Below are 11,032 nucleotides of genomic sequence, written 5' to 3'. Positions count from 1 at the left end.
GTTTTTTTTTTTTTTTACTTGGTGTTTTTTTACCTCCTCTTTTTCCACTTCGTGTATTTCTGCTTCGTGTTTTATTACTTCCTCTTTTTCCACTTGGTCTGACTGCAGCTGTTAATGTTAATACGATGGCAGGGAGGGAGGGGGGAGAGGGGGGCGGTGTCACCGGCAAAGCTTCACAACTATTGGCCAAGGCCTGCCTCCCCGGAAAAGAGCCTGCATCAGCTGGCCGCTTTCCCAGAATGCACCGCGGCCACAGCTTGATTATGGACAGCGCTAACAGAGATCACAGTGGTAAGTTAAAAATTACCTTTCCTGCTGCTGTTGTTCTTTAAAAGTACGTTTGAGGCGACAACATTATACTGTTAAGCTTCCCTATATGGCCTGTTTACAGAGTTAGTGTGTAATTAAAAAAGAAAAAGTCCGACATGAGTGGACCACAGTGATCCGCAGATTCATTCGGGAGCGTCAGAAAGCTATGGTGCATTCAGGAGCATGGGACATTTCATATTTACAAGGAAAGAGGCATACAACGGAACAGAACTTCACTCGTACAATATTGTGTCTATCCAGAAACAGTGTAGGCTTTCTTACAATACTGAATGCTCTATAATTGTATTTCTGTTATTTTTTGATTATGCACACCTGCTAGCTTTTTATTCTGAAAATTCTAATGTCCCATGCTCCTGAATGCACCATAGCTTTCTGAATGCGCTGTGCTGTGTAGATAGATGCACGTCTGATCTTCCGCTTAAGACAAAGCTTTGCAGTTTCAAAACCCATGTCGGCTCTCACGGTTTACTGTTGTGTGAATGACAAGAGACCACAACAAATAAATCAGCCATTCCTCTAGGGAACGCGAAAACCTTTGCGAGGGAACGCAAAAGTATTCTGAGGTAATGCAAAAAAATATATATTTTCCCCATGTCCCCTAAAGGGCTCTGTATACACTTCCCTCGGCCTTGTCGTGTGTCAAGTGCTGCTGGTTCTGATGCCGTTTCTTGTTGTTTTAATGCGGCAAAACGTTCATTTTTGTGTTTATCTCACTGACTTGTGTTGCTTTATCAACTCAATACTTGCTGGAATAAATTATAAATGTCTCCCAAGGACGACAGCAGCATTAAGGACAAAACGCATAAGCAGAAGCAGTTAGTTATCAGCTATTATATAGGTTACAAAATATGTTCGGTCTGCGAGTGTCATGTTAGTTACACATAGCAGAAGCAGTTGTGATATTGCCTAGCTTTTAGGTGTAACATGGGTTTTGTTGTCTGTTCATCTTTTATTATGAAGTATTACATAATTGACATTTATATTTTAAACAGGGACCACAGAAGGAACCCAGGCCATCATCAACTGGCGTATTCCCAATGAGGGCCTATTTACAGGCAGGAGGAACTCCTCCAAAACCGAATGGCAGTAAGTAATTTTTATTTATGTCTGCCTAAATGTTTATGTTCAGCTCTTGTGACACTAAACTTGTTTTCTATTCAACTAGTGATTTTGTGAGACCTTCTGGCCTGCAGGTCACACCGAAGCAGGCCAAAAAGAAGTGGCACAATTTGGTGCAAAAATATAAGGTAAAATAACAAAACTCACTGCATAATATTAGCTCACATTATGTATTATTCACACCACATTTCTGGTATTACCATAGAAAACTCAGGGCTGAAGGATATTGTACAGATTAACTAAAATGGCAAACCGTTTGGCTATCGAAAGGGCCAATAAATATGTCCCTTTTAGAAAAACTTGACAAGTTTTAAATAAAATCTATAAATGTTTTTTTTATCTAAGTGAGTTTCTTTTGAGCAAGGACACAAAGAATTGAGAGGGGAAAGAAAACAATTGTAACAGTGTTAAAAAAGACATTTTATACAAATGATTTAACTTTGGAACAGAGTCAAGATGTAACATGTTCAAAACAATTAACATATGATTTAAAACAAATAATTAACTTTTATAAACACCATGGACAAACAGAGAACACCCACAAACATACAATTGATAAATAACAGGAATGGAAATTAATTTACTCATTTAATGTGTTTTACAGGTAGTTCAGCATGTGTACATGACTACAACTGATCTAGGTTAGGTCACATGTAGGCTTGTTCACTTAAACATGCAGCCAGTTCTGCCGGGCTGCCAGTCTGGCTCGGAGGCAGCTTCCAGACAGCTTGCTGTCTTCAGCTGCTGGATGGCCGTCCTCCTCTGGGTCAACCTCCTCCTCCTCCACGTCAAGCTGGTCCCCTGCCTCTATACTAATATTGTGAAGGATGCAGCAGGCAGTGATTACTTTTGGGGCAAACGTCGGGCGGACCTCCAGTGCCCTAAAGAAAATGGAACACCACCACGTCTTTATAGCACCAAAGGCACACTCAATGATGTTTCTTGCCATGGCGTGGTGCCTGTTGTAGTGTGCCTCCACTTGGACTGTACCAAATATAAAATAACTTGTAATTTAGGTAATATGCTGATATGTCTTAATGTTCTATCCAATTAATATAATCTATGTATCAATTTTGTGTCATTGTTGACTCTATTTAAGGACAAGAAGGTAAGAGATCTTAATGGCAACTGGCGGGCGATAGGGCATCAGGGAGGTGATTGGGTCCAGGAGGCATGGGAACACACCATTGCAGTGTAGGAAAAAAATCCCTTAGGTGGGTATAAAGCATTTTTATACAGCGGAGAGCGCCACAGTACCAGTGAGTGATGGACAAAGCCTACATTGTCGATGTAAACATTCAAAATCTTTCCCCGTGCATCACACACTCCCTGCAGGATGATTGAAGGGAATATTCTGTTTAAATAACATTTCTTTTGTGGCTCTGCAGGTGGAACAATTCGCACGTCACCCACCAATGGCACCGACTGCTTCTTTGAGCGCCTCGATCCCGGCAAGGCGGGCAAAACCAGCACCCACTCCCTCCAAATCTGGTCTTTTTGGGAAGAAAATTTTTTTTTTAATGATCCCCATCAGGGAGTTCATGACTCTGTGCACCACCTGGCACACAAGGGCATCACAAAGATGTCGGCTGTTTTCCTATAGGATGCACCGCCGGCCAGCCAGAAGAGGGTCACCAGCACCTCTATCATTATCCTCACATGTTTTGTTGGTGTTTCTTCCTGTAAATAAAAAATGCCAAATGTTACCATAATTGGTTTTTAACTTCTCACCTTTTCACATCATAAAACTATACCTGGTTAACATGTAAATTAATATAGTTCTCAAGAAAGAAAAAGTAAAATGTATAGTCCTGTAAAACTAGTCAAGTATAGCAAATGTAACAAATGGCTTCTCTTCTCTGGTGTTTTTATAATGTAAAGATTCTCATTGTGAGATGTATTGATTAATTTTGCCATATCACTAAGAATGAACTGAACTAACTGCACATAATTTATAGAATAATCACTGTAAAAGTGGGCAGACATAGAAATGACTTTTCCTATCTTAATGATCAATGCTGTGGTCAGTAGGTACAACAAAGTACCTTAACCCTGCAATGTTATGTTAAAATTGTGTTTTCGTTTTCCCATGAGTTATAGAGAAATGGTCACAATTTCAACCTTATCAACCTTGTTCAATACCATCCTCAATGTTTTTTTAAGATAAAAGTAGGAAATAGGCATCTTAAAATGACTACCAGTTGGCACAGTTGAGCTAGCAAAGCAACACAAGTCAGTGAGATAAACACAAAAATGAACGTTTTGCCGAATTAAAACAACAAGAAACGGCAGGGTTAGGGTTAGGGTTAGGGTTCCTTCTGTGGTCCCTGTTTAAAATATAAATGTCAATTATGTAATACTTCATAATAAAAGATGAACAGACAACAGAACCCATGTTACACCTAAAAGCTAGGCAATATCACAACTGCTTCTGCTATGTGTAACTAACATGACACTCGCAGACCGAACATATTTTGTAACCTATATAATAGCTGATAACTAACTGCTTCTGCTTATGCGTTTTGTCCTTAATGCTGCTGTCGTCCTTGGGAGACATTTATAATTTATTCCAGCAAGTATTGAGTTAATAAAGCAACACAAGTCAGTGAGATAAACACATAAATGAACGTTTTGCCGCATTAAAACAACAAGAAACGGCATCAGAACCAGCAGCACTTGACACACGACAAGGCCGAGGGAAGTGTATACAGAGCCCTTTAGGGGACATGGGGAAAATAAATATTTTTTTGCATTACCTCAGAATACTTTTGCGTTCCCTCGCAAAGGTTTTCGCGTTCCCTAGAGGAATGGCTGATTTATTTGTTGTGGTCTCTTGTCATTCACACAACAGTTGTCTTAAGCGGAAGATCAGACGTGCATCTATCTACACAGCACAGCGCATTCAGAAAGCTATGGTGCATTCAGGAGCATGGGACATTAGAATTTTCAGAATAAAAAGCTAGCAGGTGTGCATAATCAAAAAATAACAGAAATACAATTATAGAGCATTCAGTATTGTAAGAAAGCCTACACTGTTTCTGGATAGACACAATATTGTACGAGTGAAGTTCTGTTCCGTTGTATGCCTCTTTCCTTGTAAATATGAAATGTCCCATGCTCCTGAATGCACCATAGCTTTCTGACGCTCCCGAATGAATCTGCGGATCACTGTGGTCCACTCATGTCGGACTTTTTCTTTTTTAATTACACACTAACTCTGTAAACAGGCCATATAGGGAAGCTTAACAGTATAATGTTGTCGCCTCAAACGTACTTTTAAAGAACAACAGCAGCAGGAAAGGTAATTTTTAACTTACCACTGTGATCTCTGTTAGCGCTGTCCATAATCAAGCTGTGGCCGCCGGTGCATTCTGGGAAAGCGGCCAGCTGATGCAGGCTCTTTTCCGGCGAGGCAGGCCTTGGCCAATAGTTGTGAAGCTTTGCCGGTGACACCGCCCCCCTCTCCCCCCTCCCTCCCTGCCATCGTATTAACATTAACAGCTGCAGTCAGACCAAGTGGAAAAAGAGGAAGTAATAAAACACGAAGCAGAAATACACGAAGTGGAAAAAGAGGAGGTAAAAATACACCAAGTAAAAAAAAAAAAAAAACACCAAGTAGAAATACATGAAGTGGAAATACACGAAGTGGAAAAAGAAGAAGTAAAAAAACACGAAGTAGAAATACACGAAGTGGAAAAAGAGGAAGTAAAAAAACACCAAGTAGAAATACACGAAGTGGAAAAAGAGGGAGTAAAAAAACACCAAGTAGAAATACATGAAGTGGAAATACACGAAGTGGAAAAAGAGGGAGTAAAAAAACACCAAGTAGAAATACATGAAGTGGAAAAAGGGGAAGTAAAAAAAACACCAAGTAGAAATAAATGAAGTGGAAAAAGGGGAAGTCAAAAAACACCAAGTAGAAATGCATGAAGTGGAAAAAGGGGAGAAGGAAATAAAAAGGGCAGGCAAAAATTGGGTTGGTAAAAAAACAGTTAGAAAAGTTAGAGGCAGAAATAAATGATTGTTTCAGAAATATAAGGTTAAAATAAAATAGAAAAAAATATTTATGGTGGAGTAAAAACATGCTTTAAAAATGTTGCTTTAAATACAAGAATTAGAAATACATGAAGTGGAAAAAGGGGAAAAGGAAATAAAAGGGCAGGTGTAAATCCTTTGGGTAAAAAAACAGCTAGAAATGTTAGAGGCAGAAATAAATGGTTGTTTCAGAAATACAAGGGTTAAAAATAAGTCAGCATAAAAGCAAGAAGAAAAGTAGAAATAAAAGTGTAAGTTAAAATAGATATTTTTTGATGAATAATTGATGAATTGTTGAAGAAATATCGTATTTTTATTATTTTGTCACATTAAATGGCACACAAATTCATATTATTAGCCACTTTTCTTAAGCCATTTTATATTATTAAGTCCTTCATTTATTTCTGTGTGTATTTTTAATTATGGCAGGATTGGTCCTCCATACAACACAGCCCTTCCAGCTTCAGCAGCATGTGAAAGGCTTTTTAGCATAGCAGGTTTGCTTTTCACCCCAAAAAGGGGATCAATTCATTCACAGAATTTTGAGAACCAACTTCTTCTCAAGTTGAACAAGGACTTCATGACATTTGATTGAATTGAAGTCCAACACACACACACACACACACACACACACACACACACACACACACACACACACACACACACACACACACACACACACACAGATTGTGATCAGCTGATTACCTGATTTTCTTTAATCATTATTATTTTCTCTTCATTGCTCTATGCTGCATGTATAACACGGTCAGGTTCAGAGGTGTGTCACTCAGGACATTGCTATATTGCCTTTGCTGGTTTAGGTTTATTGATTTGATTGATGAAACTCACATGTACACACAATTGTTAGCGAAAGTTCTTTTCTGATATTACACATTAATGTAAGCCGAGCATTTGGTTTGATGTTCTTTAGTATGCGGTGTGTTTAACACAGTCAGGTTCAAATGTGGGTGCAAAAAATCCATTCAAACTCTAGCAGAGGTTTGTCAGAGTGTTGCCATTGTGCTACTGCCTTGTGAGAAATGTTAAATAAAGCAACATGGTAAAAAGATTAAATGACTTGGTTTTACTTTCAATTCCTTTTACATTCTCCAAGGTATTAACATTAACATTTTTCATAACTCGATGTGTAGGACATTTCTGTACATAAATGTAAGCACTGTGGCAGTAGTAATGCAATATTTAGAAAATGTACTCTTGATACTGAAGTACTTTTAAAAACAAGTACTTAAGTACTTTTACTTAAGTAGACATCTGACTGCAGTACTTTTACTTGTACTTGAGTAAAATTTAGCAAGGGGTATCTGTACTTTTACTCAAGTAATGAAGCTGTGTACTCTGTCCGCCTCTGGTCCCAAAGACCCGCTAAGGTTCTTGGTCAGGAGTAGTAGTGACCAAACTGGGAAATGGATTCTCCACCAGGGCTCTGTGGAGCACGTTAACCTCTGGTAGAAACAGCAGGAGGATTTAAAAAGGTTGATTTAGTGTTGTGCCATTATGCATGTTTTTAAGGTATTTAGTGTTTATTAAATATCCCTTGATCTGTTAGGTATTGTCTGATCAGAAAATACTAGAAAAATCCCCATCATTGTAACATGACTTCAGTTTCCCAAGTTAGTCCACATATCTGAATATTTTTAATATTCACCACCTTCAAATTCAACTACATGTGAATTTTTTTTTAATCTGAAACATCTTTAATTTAAAAATAATTCAGTGAGGAAAAAGTATGAATAATTAGAATTTTACAAGAATAAAATGCGCTTATTTACAAGTACATTTAAAAAAAAAAAAAAAAAAAAAATATATATATATATATATATATATATATATATATATATATATATATATATTATGAAAAAGTTCTATTTTATCTGCCACTGATTCCAGAAATTGAAACTCATAGATTTGTTACACAGAGTGAAATATTCCAAGCCTTTATTTCTTGTAATTTTTATAATTCTGGTTTACAGAGAATGAAAATCCAAAGTTCAGTTTCAGAAAACTAGAATATAGTAAAAGCGTTAACTAATGAAAACTCCTGGTGTCCCACCCTAATCAGTTAATTAACTCCAAACACCTGCAGCGGTTTCCTGAGCCTCTAAATGGTCTCATTCTGGGCCAGTAGGCAACACCATCATGGGGAAGACTGCTGACTGGACAGAGGTCCAGAAGACGCTTACTGACACCCCCCACAAGGAGGTCATTGCTGAAAAAGCTGCTGCTTAACACAGTTCTGGATCCAAGGATTCCTAGAAAGTTCAGGGAAGGAAGCGGTGTGGTAGGAAAAGGTGCAACAGCAGCAGGGAGAACCACAGCCTTGAGAGGATCGTCATGCAGAATCCATTCAAGAATGTGGGAGCTTGATAAGGAGTGGACTGAGGCTGGAGTCAGTGCATCAGGAGCCACCACACGCAGACGGATCCTCCATATGAGGATGTTTCAACACCTTGACTTCTATCAGTAGGTCCATTTACTGTTACCTTTACCTGTTCCTCCTCCTGCTGCTCCTACTGTCCAGTGCTGTGGACTCCTGGCCCTGTGTTCCTCCCCATTCAGAGCCTCTTCCTCTCTTGAAGGAGGACTGGATACAGAAGAGTTTGTTCAGTCTCCTGTCTGTGTACCCAGAGACGTCCTCTCACGGCTGCCTGAGGTCAAGGTCAGAAGAACCTCTGTGTTTGGCTCTGTGCTCAAGATGGACTCCAGCAAAAAAGGTCCAAACATGCCGTCTGTGGGCCAGGTTCTGGTGTGGGTCCTCACAGCAGCAGAGGGCCGTGGACTGTGGCCCCTGGCAGCGGGTCTTATGAGGCGCTACAGGGAGGCAGGAGTGGCAGCGCCTACAATGATGGATGTGGACAGAGACTACTGCAGCCCACATGGACAGTGGCAGGCCAGGGCCATGTTTGCAGAGTGGAATGAGCTTCAAGTGCGCCTGGACATCTGGCTCTTCATGCAGCGTTTAGTAGGAGTCATCAGGAGGCTCATCAGCTCTACGGCATCTTCATGGCCCCACTCTCCAGATAAAGGCTTCATCTTCTTTGTTATTTACTAACTAAGAATTTTCACCTTCATCTAAAACTGCTAGCAAAGGAACAGGTCTGCGCTATTTTTATGTGTGAAGCTCCATGTAGGAGAGAATCTCTTTAAAGTCAAAGGATGGAAGGAATAAATCTTGATTAGATTAAATGAGTTAATGTTAGACTGAATGGGCTAAATGAGCATTTTGTTGACTAAAGTCAAGGTAGAAGTAAAACAACTAAAACTAACTCCAAGTTGTTTCTGTCTAAAGTGTAACAGAGAACATGAACTCTGTCCAGGAGCGTCTCTGAGCTGATCCAGGAGATGTTGCTGCTCTTCGGCTGGCCCAACAGGGGCAGCTTCTGGCCCCAGGAGTGTCTCCAGTGTCTGAGAAGGTCCTGGACCAGATGATCAGCAGGAAGGAGTTGGCTCTGCACCACCGTAAGAGGACCAGAGGAGGAGAGGAGACCGCCAGGAGGACCAAGGCCCTGATTGATGAGATGGACAGTGAGAAGGAGAGGGAGACTCTGGGAGGACCACTGGTGGACCATGAGCACATTCAGCAGGTCTGGAAGGAGCAGCAGAGACACATGGCCTGTATTCAGGACCCAGAGGGCTTCTCTCTGGACCTGAAGACAGGGACACTGAAGAAGGCTGGTGTTGACCTCTGCTGCTAACGCTGGGCTGGTGGCTCCACCTCCTTGGAGTCCTTCCACCTCCACCTAAATGGCTCATTCTCTCTGTAATGTTGTTGTTGTAAACGCAGAGAGTAAAAGTCATCTTCTTGGTTTCACCTGCAGGGAGCAGTGCCAGCAATGCCCACTTCCAGGCCCACCTCCTGGAAGGTGTGATGCTGGAACCAGGACCGCATGGAGGAAGCAGTGAGAGGAAACTCTGAGCTGAGGATCTACAGCAGCGCTGAGAGGGAGGCCATAGAGCCACTCAGCCACAACATCCTCCAGACACCCTTGTAGGAGCTAGCAGCCTCCTTGGAGACGCAGGAAGATGATTCATGTTAACTCAGACGTGTTGACAGGAGAAAAAACTCGAACAGTGGTTTCTCTGGAAATGCATCCATGGTTTTCTGATGCCGACGTCTTTCCACCAACCAACACTGACATGCAGCGCTAAAAGGAATCCTCCATTTTAAAAGGACAGAAACAGCAGCAACACATTTAGTGGGAAAATATGTTTTTATTCTTCCTGATGAATAATTGTTGTCACAAACAAAGTCTAAAGCAGGTCAGAGACTGAAAGAGCCTGCAGTGTTTTCTTCTATTTCAAATATGTTCATTCTTGGTTCACTTTAAACTTTAAAGCAGTAGAAAGTACAGAAAGCTGCGTCAAAGTGTAGCCATGTAGTATCATCACTTTCTACTTCCACTTTCTACTTTGCTACTTTTCACCACTATGGAGTGCATGTCTGAATCCTTCCTTAGTTCACAGTCTTGACTAATAATGTGGATTGTGCTTTGGATCTGCATTCTTTTCCAGGGGATCTTCTTGGGATGGAGGACCTTTACAGTCAGTCTGCTCGCTCACTGACCCTCATGGAGAAGCCAGAGGAAGAGGATGGGCTGGTGGAGCTGATGGATGATGAAGGCTTTGTGGAGGAGGACGCCGAGGACCTGAGCGTGGCCGTCCTCTATGATCCAGAACACAGCAGCGTCCAGCAGGCCTTCAGCCCCTCTTCCTCTGCACCATCCACATCCAGCCAAGGATCTCTACATCAGCACCTCAGCCAGAGTCCTCTGCCCCCTCCTGTGCCGTCTCCCCTGCAGCGCTCTGTCCAGCCTCCTCTGCCTCCTCTACAGCCTCCTACTGTGCAGCGCCCTGCTGATCCTCCTCTGCCTCCTCCTCTGCAGCCACCCCTGCAGCGCCCTGTCCAGCCAAGTGGAGCCTCTGGTCCTGCAACATCAGCTAGGTCCAGCGTTGCAGACCAGGCCCCTGTGAGTAGACTACACGTTAGCTGCAGTGCTACATTATTCCTGCTTTAACTCTGAAATTTTACTGCTGCAATGGATTCTCCATTTTAATACTTCCTTGCAGGCTGCAGTCCTCGGACCTGATGGCATCCCAGGCTGGGATAAGGTACAGGATTTGGCCGAGTACCTGGTGTCCCTGCGTCAGGAGCTCTACCTGGACAAGCAGCAGGTCAGAGGTCATCCGTCTGTGGACCGCTCTTCCTGAAGGAGACCAGAGGATTTATTATGAGCCCAGACACCAAGCCTATATAAATAAAATTGAATTGAATTGAAATGAAATGAGCTGAAAACTTAGAAGAAAACTGAAAAACACAGAATTAAAGGGAGTATATCATTTAAAATCTTGTTGCATGACGTCACATTAGTTTATTCTTTGGAGGATATAAACAGCGCCACCTAGTGTCCACTTGTTGAAGTAGTGAACCAGGGTAAGTGAACTGAGGTGGCAGTTCTCAGAACCAGCTGTAACCAGCCAGAGAACCAACAAGGGTTCTAGGGCCGCTCAGTGTTACTTTCAGATCTCTGAT

At 41.6% G+C, this 11,032-nt stretch overlaps 1 protein-coding gene across 1 annotated transcript; it reads left to right on the top strand.

Annotated features, from left to right (window-relative positions):
- The first annotated feature begins 9,431 nt into the window (after positions 1 to 9,431).
- LOC110367802 (gibberellin-regulated protein 14) lies at positions 9,432 to 10,710 on the top strand. The gene is made up of 2 exons (XM_021314379.2): positions 9,432 to 10,469; positions 10,570 to 10,710. Exons 1-2 carry the CDS (start codon positions 10,029 to 10,031, stop codon positions 10,708 to 10,710), a joined length of 582 nt encoding a protein of 193 aa, XP_021170054.2. The 5' UTR covers positions 9,432 to 10,028.
- The last annotated feature ends 322 nt before the right edge of the window (positions 10,711 to 11,032 follow it).

Source organism: Fundulus heteroclitus, unplaced genomic scaffold, assembly GCF_011125445.2.
Source record: "Fundulus heteroclitus isolate FHET01 unplaced genomic scaffold, MU-UCD_Fhet_4.1 scaffold_172, whole genome shotgun sequence".
NCBI classification, from domain to species: domain Eukaryota; kingdom Metazoa; phylum Chordata; class Actinopteri; order Cyprinodontiformes; family Fundulidae; genus Fundulus; species Fundulus heteroclitus.
This window is presented reverse-complemented; position numbering and strand designations above follow the sequence as displayed.